This window comes from Cygnus olor, chromosome 3 (genome assembly GCF_009769625.2).
Source record: "Cygnus olor isolate bCygOlo1 chromosome 3, bCygOlo1.pri.v2, whole genome shotgun sequence".
Classification (NCBI taxonomy): Eukaryota; Metazoa; Chordata; class Aves; order Anseriformes; family Anatidae; genus Cygnus; species Cygnus olor.
Genome location: NC_049171.1, coordinates 2,241,227 through 2,258,296, shown reverse-complemented (window position 1 = coordinate 2,258,296; position 17,070 = coordinate 2,241,227). Strand labels below are relative to the sequence as shown.

The window sequence follows — 17,070 nt, the reverse complement described above, 5'->3', positions numbered from 1 at the left end:
CCAGCAGAAACATGAATCACAGAATGGTTCAGGTTGGAAAGGACCTTAAAGATCATCCAGTTCTAATCCTCTGCCATGGGCAAGGATGCCACCCACTAGATCAGGTTGCCCAGGGCCTTGAACACCTCCAGGGATGGGGCATCCACAGCTTGTCTGGGCAACCTCCCAGTGCCTCACCACCCTTACAGGGAAGAATTTCTTCCTAATGTCTAAACAAGTAGAAAATTTGAGAGTTGTTTCCTGATTGGGTAGGTCAATTCCAGCTAGTAAGGGTTGCAAGTTTGGTCCTTAATGTCGTCTAACTGGACTTGAGTATTTCTCATGGAGAACAGCTGCCATTAGAAAACAGATTGGGCCATGGTATCTGAACTTTTGCTGTAAGCACTTCAGGGTAGGAACCTTTGTCTATTAAAGGTCCTCTACAAACTTTCTATGCTGAAGTAATTCTCCCTTTGTGTAAAAACAAACAAAAACTGAAGGCACTTGAAGGAGGAAGGAATTATATAAATATGAACTACTAGTAGACCTTTGGACTATTGCTGGTCGATAGTTGAAGATAACAAGCATAGTATTGTTGGAAGGTGGACTCTGGTATGGTTTTCCCCACCCCAAGTAATTCTAGATACTGTTTTTCTGCAGTTAAATCTGTCGCTTTCTACCTTCAAGGGGAAGCATGCATGCTATTCACAAATGCAGTTTAGTTTTAGGCGGTGAAATCTCTAGCACCAGTTTTTAATACCTGACGTACATTTCTGTGTCAAGTACTGTGTTGTGCATTTGTAGATGAGGAGGATTCCCTCTGACATTGTGCTTGGCTTCTCTAAGTGATAAACAGGCATCAGCTAACAAGTTTTCTTCATGTATTTTGTCTCATCCCATATGACAAGCAGTCAGTAACGTAGAAATCACCTTGTGCAGCAGGTGGGATTTTCTCTTGTCCTTCCACTTTCCAAATAATCCCTAACTCAGTAGGCTGGATCCTTTGCTGTCACAACCAGGCAGACAGAATTGGACTAGCTAAAGCCAACGTACTCAGCAGGGTGGCACTGGTAATTGCTGTGATGCCTCTGCAGGAAGAGCCCCTCTTTAAAACAGCCTGATGGCGTTACAATTTGTGTGATATTCTGAAAGCATTTGGGACAAAGTTATGTCTTGCCTTAAAGGCTGCAGTACTAATTTAGTTATGTCGTCTTTTCAGACTTCTCATGGAAGAACTGGTGAATTCCATTGAACGTGTGCCAAAGGCTCAGTCTGCCTCCATGTGGAAGAACAAGGAGGTACAGAGGTAAGGAACAAGCCACCTGGATAGGCTGACTGTCCCCAAATGCTAAAACTCTAACCAAAGTTTAGAATTCAGATGGGCCACCTGCCATCATTTGAGATTTGATTTGCTAGTACCACTAAGCAGAAATAAAAATACCTAAGTGATGTACAGAATCAACACAAGCCTGATTCTTGGAAGAAGAATCAGAAAGACACGTGCCTGTCCTGTTCTTCCTTCACATAGGGTAGCTCCATGATGAGAGGTTTTTGTGTTAGCATCATAAAAAGTTGATGAAATTAGCGAGCTATTTAAACTTAATTATATTGTATTGGAATACTTTTAATATAAAATTTTATTTACATTCATGTTTACTGAAAAGCTAAGAAACGCAAGACACTGAGCTGTTGGAAGTCACTGGGAGCCAACCACAGTGCGGTGCTACCTTTCTTCCCAGGGATGCAGCCTCTTTTATGCTTGAACAACAGAGAGGTGTTTTGTTTTTTTCACTTTCATTTAAAGCTTAGAAGCAAATTGAAGGCTGAAAGAGAAAAAGGTTAGTTGGAAACTCCCTCTCTGTTATTCCACTTATACATAAAAACAAGGTGCTCGAAAGTGAGATCTTCTACCTCTAAAATTTCTGAACTCTGTGTAATCCAAAATTTTTCCTTATGGTTTACTAATTGCAGATAATGCTCTCCTTGGAAGTACAGACAACTTTAGGTGCACAATATGTTCTACAGAGGAGACAGTTTCATTGGTAGCACATTTTAAAGATAGGACTGGTTAAAGAAAGTTATTTTTAACAACTGTTTTGTGCATTTTAATTGATCTCCCACTTGCTATTCCTAATTCTTAATGTGGCTTGACTTAAAAGTTAAATGTTAAAAATGAATTATTTAATAAGTTATAAATATAGTGTTGCCATTTTTTCAGTATCGCAAAGCAAAGAAATCACACATCCAGATATGTTTAGCTATATATTATACTCCCCTGCTGAGCATAGGAGCAGTCTTTTCTCAACACAGGAACTGTCTTTTCTGAAGAAGACAAGTGAAACGTAGATGTAAAGCAAAACCAAAGATAATAAATTTGTTCATGATTTTGTGCTGGTTGATATATACTCTCATCAGAATAGTAGTTTTTAATTTTGGAGTCTGCTGGCCTGACTGAAACCACTCCTGAAGCTCACAGTGATGTGGCAAGAGAGGACTGGAGCCATTATTCTTGTCACACTAGTGCCTGTGTTTTGTATGCATGGTATAAAGGAGGATCATATATCTTAGAGCTCATTTAATGTCACTTTCTTGGTGGTCATATTTTAGAAAAAGTGCTGTCGAGCACTTTGCATGTCGTTGACTATTCCAGAGGTGAACTCAGACAGGTGATCTTTGTTCTGATTTAACTGATCCAGAAAGCTAGAGTCTTTTTGGTGGAGCTCTATTTAAAATATATTTTTCTGTCTTATATTGCTCGGGAAATACCCTAACGTTGACAATTCCTCCTTGGTACTATCAAATTGCTGTTATAATGAGGTACCTACCGATGGAGGTAAGAGGAAGGTAGAGGAGGACAGACTGGAACAACCCTTCTGTCCCACTTACAGGACATCTGTGGGCAGAGAGCACTGCCACAATATAATATATGGCTGGGAACCTCGATCAGACAGCAGGTTCCCCAACTTCTAGAGGTAAAAAGCACACCTTGCCTAAATAAGAGATAGAGGCGGAGCAAAGAAATGTTAATGATAGTGAGGATGGCTGAATATAACTGGTAGCCCTGCAGCTGTTTGGTAACGTAAGTCATAGAATCATAGAGTATCCTAAGCTTTAAGGGATCACGAGGATCATCAAGTCCAACTCTACCTATCCTAAACTCTGTCTTGAGGCTGGTATGAACCAGTGTTGTCTGTGAGCTGGAAAAGGGACAAATCTGAATTACCTTCCCAATTGTGCCCCACCTGTGCTCTGAGTTTCCCCCTTCACTTACCTATGCCTCTGTAAAATGGAGCTCCTATCCTCCATACAGGCTATACAGGGACTTAATTAATGTTTGCAAAGTATCTTGAGATTCCTGGTGACAAGTGTCATGCAAGCGTGAATGGAACTGATTATTATAGCATGTGAGCAAACATCCACAAATTAACACCTGACTAATAGCACATGCAGGGTAAGACTGACATCCATTATTTAAGAAAATGTGATCCTTGGTGTAATTTTTTTAAATACTTGGCTGTTACTAGAACAGAATACTTATTACTTCCGAGTCTAACTTTAATTTTTCAGGCTGATCAATCACCATTTCTGCTTTACAGTTCAGCTAGTTTTACTCTGAATAGTTGGTATAAAACACAAAAGTATTATCATCTCATTAGATAAAGCATTGAAGCATTTTAAATGCAAATACTGTACAAAATGTAATAAGTTCATTATAGTGGCTTATGTTTTTCCATTATCAGATCCAGTCTGAACTAATTGCTTAGCAAGTTTTATTGCCATTGGTTTTTATTTTAAATGTGCAGTTTCGTGGAAGCTCTGTAGATGCTCAGACAGGATATTTTTCAGGCTGATTAGGATTCAAGAGGACTAAAGAGGAAGTTTGCCTAATGAAAGACACTTTGGTGACTACCTGTTTGATTGTTTCTTATGTCTTCCTATCAAGTGGCTGAAACAGAGTGTTTCCTGAGACAAGGTAGTGGACAAGAGGGGCCAGTTTTCTAATCTATTTTGGTACCTACACCCTCCCTTCCCTTCAAACAAGAACATGTTACACTATAATATACTAAACGTTAACCTTTGCATTGAACAGAAACAACTGCTGTGTGCAGATGCCCAGTTAAGAATACAAGTCCCTGAATCACAGAATCACAGAATCGTCTAGGTTGGAAGAGACCTCCAAGATCACCAAGTCCAACCTCTGACCTAACACTAACAAGTCCTCCACTAAACCATATCACTGAGCTCTACATCTAAACGTCTCTTAAAGACCTCCAGGGATGGTGACTCAACCACTTCCCTGGGCAGCCCATTCCAATGCCTAACAACCCTTTCAGTAAAGAAGTTCTTCCTAATATCCAACCTAAAAGTTGGATAACCTAAAACCTTGAGTTCCTCAAGGTTTTATATTAACCACTAGACTGAGCATCTTCACGATACCTTCCTGCTTATGGCTGTCCCTGCCTCTGCCCACATACACCTGCTTGTTACGAGGTGATCCACAGTAGGATCTTGCCACAGTGTTAGCAGATTCACTCCAGACTTTAAAATATCCTCCAATGACTACCTGTACGGATTTTAAAAGTTCAGGTGACAGGTTGAATGCCAGCGGGGGCACATCTGAGGAACCAGCAAAGAATGAAGCCCACTGGTCTCCGTTAAGAATCCGAGTATATTTACAACATAGCCACAGAGTCAGGGCTAATAGGAACTTACTCCTGTCACCAAGGACAATTCCCCACTTTCCTCCATTACCTGGAGATATATTCTCTCCTTCCCAGAAGAGAAGCTCCCGAAAGCATCCAACAGTAAATGCTTCTTATGGTAGGTTAAAGGCTTTTACAGGCAATTTGCTTCAGTGCAGTGGTGGACAACTATCCACATTGTTTGGCCTTTTGTTGCTTATGACTTCCCAAAAAAGACCTTGAACGCTTTGTTTGTTTCCTTAAGCACAGTATGCTTTCAGCCAGCGTGTGTTGGAATTACAGTTATCACGCTAGACCTGTACAGCACTCTTGGCAAGAGCTGGTCTTAATCCTTTCTTCAGTATCTTAAATTATGGAGGAGTTCAGTGACCTAGTAGATATAACAATAAATTAAATTCCTTTAAACAAATTGATCAAAGAAACTTGACCAATTTCCATAAATCTTTTGAAATTGGTTTGAATTAGCCTTTGATTTAGCATTGGTTTAATATACAAAAAAAAAAATCCTATTCTTCTTATGCATTTGGCAGCTGTGCTGCTTCCTGCCTCAGTTCATGTTGCTCAGGCAGATTTATTTCCCAGAAGTTAGCCATCTCTCTTGCAGCCTGTGACATTACGGTTCACTTCTTCCCTTGACAACACTGCCCAGCTAACTTGCAGCGTCTGTGGAGAGCAGAATGGATGGATTTTTTTTTTCCTTTGGTGTAAAACATCTTAAATACTTCCGTGTAGGGGATCTCAGAGTACACTGCAGTGTCAGCGAATGTCTCCTTGTCAGTGCACTCCGAGGGCAGGCAGGGTATCTGAGCTGAAGGCGAAGAAGTGGAGGTCCCATGCTCTTGTAAGACAGGGGTTACAAAACTGAGAGCGGAGGTCACATTTGTTCATGATCTGGTACCAATACTTGAATCACAAGGTTGCAGCTTACTTTTGTTTTGAAATTCTTAGTTTTAGAACTGGGATGTGCAAAACAGACACTGAACCAAGGTCCCAGTCATGTCTACCAATTCGAGCAGTGCATTTCATGTTGACGTGTCAGATCAGCCAGCATCTTTCATCGGTGGCAAAAATACCCCAGGAGTTGCTATAGCACCTTTATCACAGCTACTTTGAAGGAAAGGCTGGGTAGGAACAACAACAAAGAGAGCAGAAGGAGAGCAGATTTTGGGATGAGGCAAAATCTGATTCTGCTTCTGAACAGGCAAAAGGCCTTACTCCTCACTTTGAAGCACCAGGCATATTTAAAAGAAAAGAAAAAAAAAAAAAAAGAAAATCTAATATCAGGAGAATAGAAATGGAAATAAAAGCTGGTGGTCCATCAGGAAGTTGTGAAAATGCCCAGATCCTGTTGATCTTTGCAGGTTGCTGCCAGCCCCCCTGAAGGACGCAGTGGAGGTGTCTATGTGGAGGAAGTGCTACACCATGCCAGAGGTGAACGCTGCGCTCAGCAAGATCCAGCTGGTGGGATATTCCCAGAAAATTGTGAGTATCTGCAAAGCTTTCCTCAGGTCAATAGCAACAACTTGTTGCTTACCAGCTTTTCCCCTGGAAATGACTGAGAAATGCCCTTCCTTTTCTATTTTCCTTCTAGATCCTGTGTAAGATCTAGCTACCCTAACCTGGGAAAGCAAAGCAAGATTGTATTCAATGTACCCCAGTCTGCCTCCCCGGAAGGGTTGTTGTTTGTTGGAAATCAGGGAGTATCCATTTGTTTCTCCTCTTCCTCAGGGGAGGCCAATTTTAAGGCGTACCTGTGAATTTAGAATTGATGGCTGGCCCACTGAGAGCTGGGAGGATGTACCAAATGAATGTATCCTCTCTGTCTGTAAGCCACATCCCCTCCTGAGTTACTGTATCTCACTTCTGGGAATCTTTTGAGTGCTTCAGCCTCCTCCACTTTCTTTTATATAGCAAATTAGGAATTGTAAACAAAACCTAATGGTTCAACCTGAACTTCAGATGCTCCTTTCCGAAGGTTCCCAGCTAAGGTTTGTTGTTTCAAATACAATTAACTATAATCTGGTGTAGCTTCTAGAATGAACTGAACCAACAATTCAATAATCTGAGATACCTAAGTATCATGCGTAAGTAACAGCTGCAGCTTGGTCTAACAACCGGGCAGGTTGAGGGCGCTTAAACTTCTTCAGTATTGGTGGATGGTTAATGTTCCTTTTTGACTGCCTCCACAGTGTGGATGCATCTCACTTTATTTTAGATTTGTACCTTCAGACCAATCATTCTTTTATAGTTACTGGAATAAAGGAGACATTTCTAGAGCATACTTTATCTCTTCCCAAAGCAAACTCATAAAATAATCAGAGCCTAATTAGTCAGCTAACCCAAAACATGGCAACATCAAGAATGGTTTGGTGTCCATTTTACATATCTGCGTGTCATCAGAATATAGAGCCTTGGTTTACAAACTCTGAGGAGTAGAAGAATAGAGACCCTGTTTTGTTTTGAGAGGCATCCAAATATATATTGGGATACTAGAAAAATCATTAGTATTGCATGAGTCCGATACTTGTTCTATTATTCAGTAACCAGAAAGTAGAACACATTAGTGAAGTATACATGGATGCTTATTTTCCTTTCTCAAAGCAAGTATAGCCCGTTGCTGTGTACAGATAAAGCAATATACTTTCCAATGACATGTGAAAAGGAGAAAACTGTCAGGTTGTTTATGCTCAGAGCTGAAACTGAAATTTGAATTGAGTTTGCAGGGAGTTGTTTCTAAATCACCTGTAGATAGCGTTTATAAAGAAATAAAGCTGGTGAGTGATAAGTAAAATCAGAAAGTGATCATGTTTGTCTTTAATTTTACATTTTCTACAGCAAAATATGTGACCCAAAGTGAGTTTTCTATTAGTACAGAATTACTTGCCCTTCCTTCTTTCCTACTGACCAGTAACAATAAAATTTGCCTAAGGGGGTATAGTCTTCAAAGATGTAAAGCTCCTACAAGCTTCCCCAATACAGCAAAGCCAGCTAAACCATGGTTAATGTGTCCAGTGAGAATTATGGTGCTGTGTGAAGTCAGTTAGACACCAGAGGATTAACATGGAAGAGTCTTGATGAAAGCCAAACCTCAGGAAGTTTTTCTCAGAGCATGTGTCCTGTTAGACCTGAGGAAATAAAAACAGCAAACGTAAGACAAACACCATCTTCATACAGGCCTTGAATAACAGAACTAATTTTTAATTGGTATCGCTGATGATAAAATGACCTGTTCTGACTTCTCTCAGGGGCTCTCTGAAGTTAATATCTCTTGCTGTGTGTTTCAGGAGTTGTTTGGCGCTGTACAGGTCACCCCTCTCAGCTCAGGCTACGCTCTTGGAAGTTCCAATTGGATTATCCAATCGCACTACGAAAAGGTTTCCTACGTTTCAGGATCTTCTCTGCTTACAACACACCCTCAGGTATAGGCATTTTTGTTAGTCTTCTGTAGAGGGAATTGTCTTTGCTCAAAAAAAACAACCATAAAAAAAAAAAAAAAAAAAAAGAAGAGGCTCACCCAGATGGGATCAGGTAGAAACTGTCAAACATACTTCTTTTAGCAGCTGGCTAGACTTTGAATAGGCGTTGAGAAGATATAACACCCTGGTAAGTGGACAGGTATCAATAGTTGCTAGGGAAGGACAATCAAAATTCTTTGTTATTGATGACTTGATGTTAACCTACTCACCACCTGTGAAATTCTCTCTCGCATTAAATAGGAAAATTTCAACAGAGTTAAACAATAGACCATTAGTGACTTTTTAAAAAATCCATATTTCACTAAAGAGTCTTCACAGACAGTTCGCAGACTGCTTCTATATCACTTCTGAAACATCCTTCCTTGGGAGAAATGATAGCTAACTGGCTGCCAACATTTCCACCCTGCTCTGCTAAGGGCAAAGTCTTTATAGTGCTGTAGATGTAATTTCCAGTAAATTAATTCTCTCTAGATCCATAAATTCTTAGTGCAAAGAATGTCTTGAAGTTTGCAGTACTCTGTGCTTCAGAAGTTGTCAAAATAGTTGAAAGCAATATTAGCAGGAGGTATTTAAAAATAATTTAGAAAATGTGTCAGGTTCATGATCAGTAAGTAATTTCCCCCAAGGTGAATATCTGCTAAAGAGTATTGCTTCTGAGCATCCTTCATTTAAAAGCTTGATCTCAGGAGCTGAAAAAGTACAGTAGATAAACCATCCTTAACAGTATGGCTGTACGTAGCTGCACGCACTGTATCAGAGTCTCCAGATCCTTTTTTCTCATCTGCCTCAGACTGGCCTGGGCTATACTTGTTTCGAGACCTAGTGAAGAAGCAGCAGTAGTATTCGACGATACGTGAATATAGTGTTTCAGTGAGGAGAAACTTTGTACTGTAGGAAGTGGTTTGGTAACTGAGAGTGTTTTCTGTTCATTGACATGAAATGGTGATTCGGTTTATCGAATTAGTCCGATCATGTGTCATCATTTTCCAAAAGTGAACGTTTGTCTGCACCGCTGGTAAAATCCCTGGTTTAAGGAAATGACCCTGCTGTGGCAGGGAATGGGTGTGAATGATCTGCCTGGTAAGAGCACAGCCCATGGGCAGCAGATTCCACCCACTCACTGCAACCTGCAGGAGAAATGGTAGCAGTTAGGCAGGGCAGTTTCAGCTTTAACAAGTGCAGGAGATGGTACTACAAGCCTACCAGAATCCCTGAGAACCTAGTCTGTTTGCTAACAGGAGATGAAGGCTGGACAATTCACTCTGCTGATGTTGTTTCTTGTCCCAGATGGTCACTGAGATTCTCGTTTTTATCATACAGTCTATTGCACTCTGCATTATTTTATACTAAGGCATAATTTGAAGGAATAGCAATACCAGGTAGTTGAGAATGCATTCAGATTGCCCTCTTCTTTTTACTCACCACATCAGAAATGTTATCAGGTGTAACTTGCGTATCAGATATCACCTTTGTCTTATATTTGCTTCCAGATGGCTGTTGAAGACAATAGATAGATTTTGACCTAGTGTTAATCCCTGTGAACACCACTACAAGCTCCTACAACATGGTGATTCTATAGTAACTAGTGGGTTTTGAGACCTACCAACGAGCTCTTCACCTATTTAATGTGTTGGACAGATATTATATAGTGATAACAGTATCTTGATTAGTACAAAGCCTAAATTGTGTTCAACAAACGAGCATTTTTTGTTTGGGGAGTGAAAAGTTGTTTGTCTGACCTGTTTCTCCATAACATTGTGGTGAGCAGTCATAATGAAACTCCAGTGTCAGACACTGCATTTTCTTAGTGGTGGTGTTTGTTGTTTTTTTTAAGATAAGATATTTTTAAGATATGTAAAAATATATTCTGAACTTTTTGAATAACAGTGAAATCTTAGCACTTTTCCAGCCTTCTGGAACTCCCTCCGTAATTATCAAAAATGAGTATCAGGTGACCAGGCTCTCATCAGCAGTTTGCTAAGGATGACATGACACAGATTATTTGGACGTACTACGGGAAAAATGCTTCTTCTTCTTGCATCTTGTCTAATATACACAGTAACAGCCTGGAGAGCATTTCCTTTTCTCAGTGTGCAAGCAAGATGAGGTTCATCTCACCCAACTCAAACTGCCCCCAGTCCCACTGTCCTTCCCCCATTTCCTCCCTTCTGCCAGCACTGGGATTTAAGTGCTGACATGGTGGTGGTGGCAGCACAGGTGGGAATTAGCAATCATGGAAAGAGAGCAGGATTGATTCTTTGGTATAAATTGCAACTTAAAGTTTTCTTGAATTTTTAAGTTACACAGAGGTTACATTTATCATCAGCAGAGTTATGTTACATCTGTAGTCAGTTCCTGGGTCTTATAACAGATAGAAAGTGAAGCAGTTAGTTTGGACAGTTTAGACACGTCCCAGGATGTACAGACAGCTGAAAGTGGATGCAGTGAATGCCGACTTTTGGGTCCATCTTTGACACGACACCATGAATATCTTGTGAAATCCTCAATGGGCCTTTGTAAGAAGTGCAGGAGAGGGATTCGGCAAGGCTGTATTGTAGCTGCTGAAAATAACTCAAGAGCTTTGAAAAAGGTTTGTTTGAGAGTTAGGTCTGGCACCATTAATTGTTCTCTTTACTTCTGTGTTCTGGCAGATGCTCTCTATTGAAAATTTTGCCTCATCCTCTGATGAGGCTAGAATTGACACCATTGCCTGTTGGCACCAAAGTGGAGAACGGAGTTGACAGCACAGGTTCAGACATGTCACTAAAAGCCTTTTAAGACATATTCTTTACATTAACCCACAAAAATCGATGCGAGCCCTCTCAGTGCAATAGCAGCTGAAATTATGTGTATCTAATATGGCATAATCGTTATGTACATTATCACAGACAGATTCGATATTATTTTTTATTGCATTATTGGCATTTCATTTTCATGGACACGCTATGGAGAGTCAAAGATTGTGATAAATCTCATGTAGCAAGTCTGGTCCTACAAGGTGATACACTGTGTAAACTTCTGTTGAAATTGGTATGAAATTCCCCTGCACCTTTGAAGAGTGCAAGGTCTTTCTCAGCTAATCAAGAATGGCACTGAGGGACTGTGAGCAAGGGAACTGTGCGCTGATCTTCTGAGTTCAGTAGAGAAAATCTGTTCATCAGTTCTCCTCTGGTAGAAAGGTAGAAATCTTTTCCCAGTTGGTGAGACCAAAGAGGGTCTATTGAAAATAAAATAACCATAAAATACCGTGCAATTGGCTGCAGTTGCCCTCCTTTGCTTGAATAGTAGTTGTGAGAAGTGCATCCCAGCCCAGAGCAAGGCTAAATGTTAACTTTTTACTATGGCCATTCTATGTCTGCAGAGGGAGAAGTGGATTTTGTCTCTTCAAGATTGGATTATGCTGGATTTTGAGTATCAAGAATATATGCATTTAGTATCAGGTCACACGTATAATTTCTGAATTCTACTGTATGTTTGCTGGGGAAGAAACATGAACATGCATTTTCCATCCTGCTTTAATAAAGTGCCCATTTAAAGTATGTTAGTGAAAAAAGTGTGAGCTGTTATGCACAGTCAAAGCAGAAACGATGTTTGCTTCAACATTATGCAGCCTGCCAGCGGCCAAGACGCCACACTATTTCCTCGGACCATTAAGTCATCAGTCCCTCTGCTCCACCTGCGAGCCACAGGATGGACTGTGCAGGTGTGACCTCCTCTGTCCCCCAGGAAGCAGACGTGGCCTGGGCAGAAAGCGTGCAAGATGATCCTCGTGATAACTACCCTCAGCACTAACCACACAACCTAGGACTGCACCTACGAGTTTAGGCTCTCAGTACAACATGTGTTGCAGTGGATCAGAGGTCATAGCCCTCTGAAGACATCTATTTCACTTTGATACAGCTTAGCCTCTAGCACAGCCTTCAAAGAAAGATACGGGGTAAAGGCATAGTGCTAGTCAGGTTCACAAGGGGAGATTGGTAAGGCAAGTCACGTTTCCTCTATCAGTTTAGCTCTGGTGTTGCATTGGGAACACTGGTGGTGTTTTTTTTTTTTTTTTTTTTGTGTAATTGCATCTGTGATTTTTAACCCATTTTCAGCTACTGGCTTTTAAGATACTTGTATGTTTGGCATGATATTATATCTACATTAGAGAAGTTAAGTAAGTAATTATTTCTTAGATAAATAAGCAAAATGTATCAAATTAAGGAATCTAAAACAACTTCTTATTTCTACCAGCAGTAGCCATTTCCCATTTCACCAGGTGGCTTCTGAAAAAGCCTGCACCAAACAGTTTTAAATGAGAACTTGAAAGTTGTGGTTGTAATACTGCAGGCAGAAAAGCAGGCTTCACCATCAAGGGAGAGCCCTATGCTAAGTTGAGTTTCATACACAAAATTGAGAGCTTCAAGCCCAAAGTCTTTTACCAATCTCACCTCTTTCAAAGAGAATTCACTAAATGGTAAAACTGGGGGAAATGGTGCTGCCCTCTGACAAGACAGTGAGCACTGGAAATCAATGCTGACACCAGGATTTGCGAAGGCTAGTTGGAAACTGGTGCAGCCAATATGGGAACACAAGCATTAAACCCTTCCTGACTGCAAGAAATGGTTGTCTTTTCAGTTGTTCAGCTCCTAAGGCCATGAAATGATTAGTCTATGGAGAATACCACTTTGAGTTACATCCAATTACAGTTCCATTGCTTGCTTTATGCTGTAAATATGCAAGTAAACAGTTGTGCTTGTATTAACTCCAGTTGCATTTCCACAGATAGAGGGACGTTTGGTTTAACGTGTTCCATTCGTTCTCCTTCTTGATCACTGTATCTTTTATGTATTGCACTTCTCTTGGAGCAGAGCAGAGAAACCTGTGTTACGACTCCCATGTTATTCATTTTATCTCACTGTACTTTGTTTCAGCCCATGGACCAGGCTTCTCTTAAAAACAGTGATGTTCTCATCCTGACGGGTCTTACACAAATCCCGACTGCTAACCCAGATGGCATGGTAGGAGAGTTCTGCAGCAACCTGGGTAGGTCGTTGGAAGAAGTCTTCTGCGTATTTTGTCATCTTATTCATTGCTTTGGGTGGGAAATAATTCTAAGATTCCTGGAACTGAATAAGTTGTCCAGCTATAGCTTCTGGCATAAAACTAGCTGTTTAGATTTTACGATGTGCTCCTGATGTCATTAATACAGTAAGTGCTTAGAGAGACACAAGTTGTACCTAAAATGTTTTGGAATGGAACAGGTATTACAAGATTTAATCATCTGCTGCTCTTGGTTTGCTAAGTATGTCACTTAGCTGCCAACAGGCTATGTGTTGCCTAGGTTTTGGAGATTGTTCCCATCTGAAATATTACTATTTCCTTCCTGTATATAAGCCAGTGTAAAATCTTTACGCTTTTTTGTGATTTTCAGTTTTGAAAACAAGCACATCTGCTTCCCTTCTTACACCTGATTTTTAAATATATCAAAAGCAAACAGCACAATCTCTGTTTAGAAAAAATATATCGAGATATATTTATAGTCCCCAGAAATATAAAACCTAATCAGATGCTTTCACAGCTGGAAAAGCTGATAATTGCAAAGCTGTGATAGCAGTGTGAATGGCAGCATTTTCCAGCCTGTTTGGAATGTCACATCCAGTACTGTTCTCTCCTTTTCTCCCCTTCCTCCACCTCAGTTCTTCTGTACTCTGAGGCTTCCGTCATCAAACCACTTTCTCAGGTCTGTCTTGTTGTGTATTGCCTGTTTTTTGTCAGGTATCTCCTGTTTATTTTAAACTAACTACCTTTTACAAAGACGACTGAAAACCTCAGGATAGGAGGATTGTTACAAAGATTATTAAAAGACATTAGGAGTCTAAACTGGGGATCTTCACCATAAGCAAGTGTTCTGGTCCCCGTTGTACACCTGGGAGAAATTGGAGGTACAGTATTTAGGTGGCTTACCCAAGGTTGCAAGATAAAGATGAGAACAGACTGAAGTGCAAATAATTCTTACTCTTACTCCTTACATGTGAATCGACTCTTGAAGAAGAAAAAAAAGAAAAAACACTATTTTCCTTCTTCAATTTTTAAATCCTTTTGCATAATCACAGATGCTGACTATCTGTGTACTATCTCACAATCCCAGTATGGAGCTGCCATAGTAGTGGAAGGGAAATAATGCGAGGGATGTGGTAGATTCCTCCATCACCCGCCATCTCTAAATCAAAATCAGATATCCCTGGTTAGGACATGTTTCAGTTCAAACAGGGGTCATAAGGCCTAAGTACAAGGTGAAATTACGTGGGGTTTGTTTATCTGAAAAGGTGAATTACAGGGTCAGGGTGATTCCTTGTGATAAAAATACCTATTAATAGGGTGTGTTTTAGCATTTTATGAAAATAATGATCTTGGGATATACCAAAGATCCTGTTTGCCAACATCCTGGCTCCAGCAGGGACCACGAGCAGATGTCTAGAGAAGAGCAGAAGAATAGGGTGAGATTATATGATACTTTCCCCTCGTAATCTCATAGCCTTCAACTATTTTTATTTCAGGAATTTCCTGAATTGAACGTGGTTTTTGCATAGTTAGTAATGCTCAGTGGACTTCTCTTCCAGGAACTTGTTCAACCTCTCCCTAAAACTGTAAATTCTTAACACCTGTGACTTCCTTTCCTAAATGATGCCTATGTTTGTGTGTGTGTGTGTGTTACAGGCTGTGTTTTCATTGTTTTCATGCATTGCTAATTTTATTACAAGCTGGCAGACAAGCTTTGGTGACCTTGTTGTGCTAGATCCAAATCTGCTGCCCTTCTCTGCCCCTTCTGGACCTTTATGGGGTTTACTGTCCCCCTGATTGATGGTAACATGATCATTTCTATCATCTTATATTACTTAAACCACCAAGGAAGCAGGTCTGAGCTGAGGTGTCAGCCTTTTACTGGAGAGGCTGAGGAGCGGTGCATGTTGCCCTGCTACCAACTCTGCTGCAAGTTATCCACCAAATGTGCTCCTGCAAGCAGCTTGGTGGTCACTGGTTTCTTAAACTGCAACAGCTGTTTGCTAAGTAAACAATAGTGAGGCTGTTGTTAATTAAAATGCTTTTAAAATGTTAAACAATGTCTTACGGCTGTAGCTTGGGCCAAAGCAAAATCCGAAAGATGAATGCGTATAAATAAATGTGTTACGTTTGTAGATACAGGTGGGGGTTTATCTGCACAAGTCGTCCTGGTTTACAGAAACATCCTGAACTATTTTGAGGGTTTTGCAGGTCTTCAAGCCAGCTTCTATCTTGAAAGAGATAAACTCAGAGAAATTAGAAAACTATGAAACGTGGAAGGAAGATACATGCATAAAATGATGCCACTGTAAGAATCTGGAAATTCAGCAGTATTGCCAAAAAATGCACTCACCTGAAAAAAAGCAAATAATTCTATGAACAATGCAGTGGTAGGACTGTCTCTTATCAGCAGTATTTACACATCTACCCCAACATCAGGAGAAGAAAATAGTGAATCCATTTTCTTGCAAATGTGTAAAGTCCAAAAACCAATAGGTTACTGTGAAAAGCAATATTGGAGGCAAGCTGAGCACAATAGCTTTCATATATTTTCCCATTTCCAAAACGATTGGGGGACTTCACAAGAAGCTCAAAATACGCTTGGTAGAGGCAGACACTGCAAATTTACCAAAAATGTCTATCATAGGGTAACAGCATGTTTGTGAGTAAGCGTTGTTAAGCACAGAATTGAAAGTGTGAAAATTTCACCTTGATCTCTGTTTGCATCCCAGCATGTAGAGTCGTGGATGCTGATTCCCATTATTACCAAGACACATGCATGATTTGCTCTCCACGTTGTGTGTGCTCCACTGAAACCATACTTTGTTGTGTCTCCGAGCTCGTCTCTGTTTAGCCCAAACCCCTTTTTTTTTGGTACAGCAGTGCAGCACCAGCACTCTGAAGCTAGAGGAAAGCAGTTGTATTTTTACATTGCTTTGGGCATCATCAGCAAAATTGCCAGACTATCTGTAGGGACAGTTTTGTGATATTTTGCGTGCGTGTGCGGTCATGCCTCTCTGTGCGTGTGCACATGTTTATATAAAGCAGAAAAGAGCACAGTTTGCTTTTTAGGTGCCAACTTGACCTTGTGGTGGCAGCTGTTGGAAAAGCAAGCATCTCATTGTGAGTTGTAAATTGAACAACTTGTTATGGAGCTACTGAAGGAGACTAAATTTGAAATGCCAAGATTATTATACAACATTTTTCAAGAGAGTGCAGCCATCAGTCACAGAGATAAATTGGGCTTTAAACAGCTTTCAAATATACGTGTCTTCTTAATGACAAGTGTAGAAGGTTGTACAAGACAGCCAGATTGAACCTGCCACTCGCACGGAAAGCGATACGCTTGTACAGGTTTTCATCCCTGTTTCAGAGAAGCTGGGAGGTAATCCTCATCCCTTTATGAAAACACCTCAGAGCACCACCAGGAATTACTGCCCAGCTGTTTAGATCACTCTCTGTGGTCAGCAAAGACAAATAAACTTGACTTGCACCAAGGAATGAAGTAGTATATTCTAAGCCCAAAAGTTGACACACACAGTCTCGTCAGGGTTGTGATAGTTGTATTGCTGTCTTTTCCTGTCCCGAGGCCTAGGCCAGGCTGAAAGGTGCATCACTGTGCAGGCAGGAACATGAAATTTAAGGTACCAGCAAGCCTGGGTCTGTGGCCTGGTCTGCAGGTGGAAGAGTGCTCCCCTCACCAGACAGTGATTTTATATTAATTATTGCTAGCCAACTCTCTAGTTTCCCTGGGAATTGAAATTCAAGTTGGCATCTGCACAGAGGCCTTACCCACCATCTTGAACGTCTGGTTTTCAGTCAAAAAGGCCTGAGGTTCTTATAGTGATCCAATGGCTGCAGGGAAG

General features: G+C 40.6%; 1 protein-coding gene across 4 annotated transcripts in view; it reads left to right on the top strand.

The window, feature by feature from the left end:
• The window catches only part of INTS9 (integrator complex subunit 9), a 69,233-nt gene that overhangs the window by 15,289 nt on the left and 36,874 nt on the right, over positions 1-17,070 (top strand). For all 4 annotated transcript variants that reach the window (XM_040552465.1, XM_040552468.1, XM_040552467.1 and 1 more), the window contains 4 exons: positions 1,199-1,285; positions 6,044-6,164; positions 7,967-8,101; positions 13,075-13,186. In XM_040552465.1, coding sequence (XP_040408399.1) covers positions 1,199-1,285; positions 6,044-6,164; positions 7,967-8,101; positions 13,075-13,186 — 455 coding nt within the window. The remainder of the gene's footprint in view (positions 1-1,198; positions 1,286-6,043; positions 6,165-7,966; positions 8,102-13,074; positions 13,187-17,070) is intronic.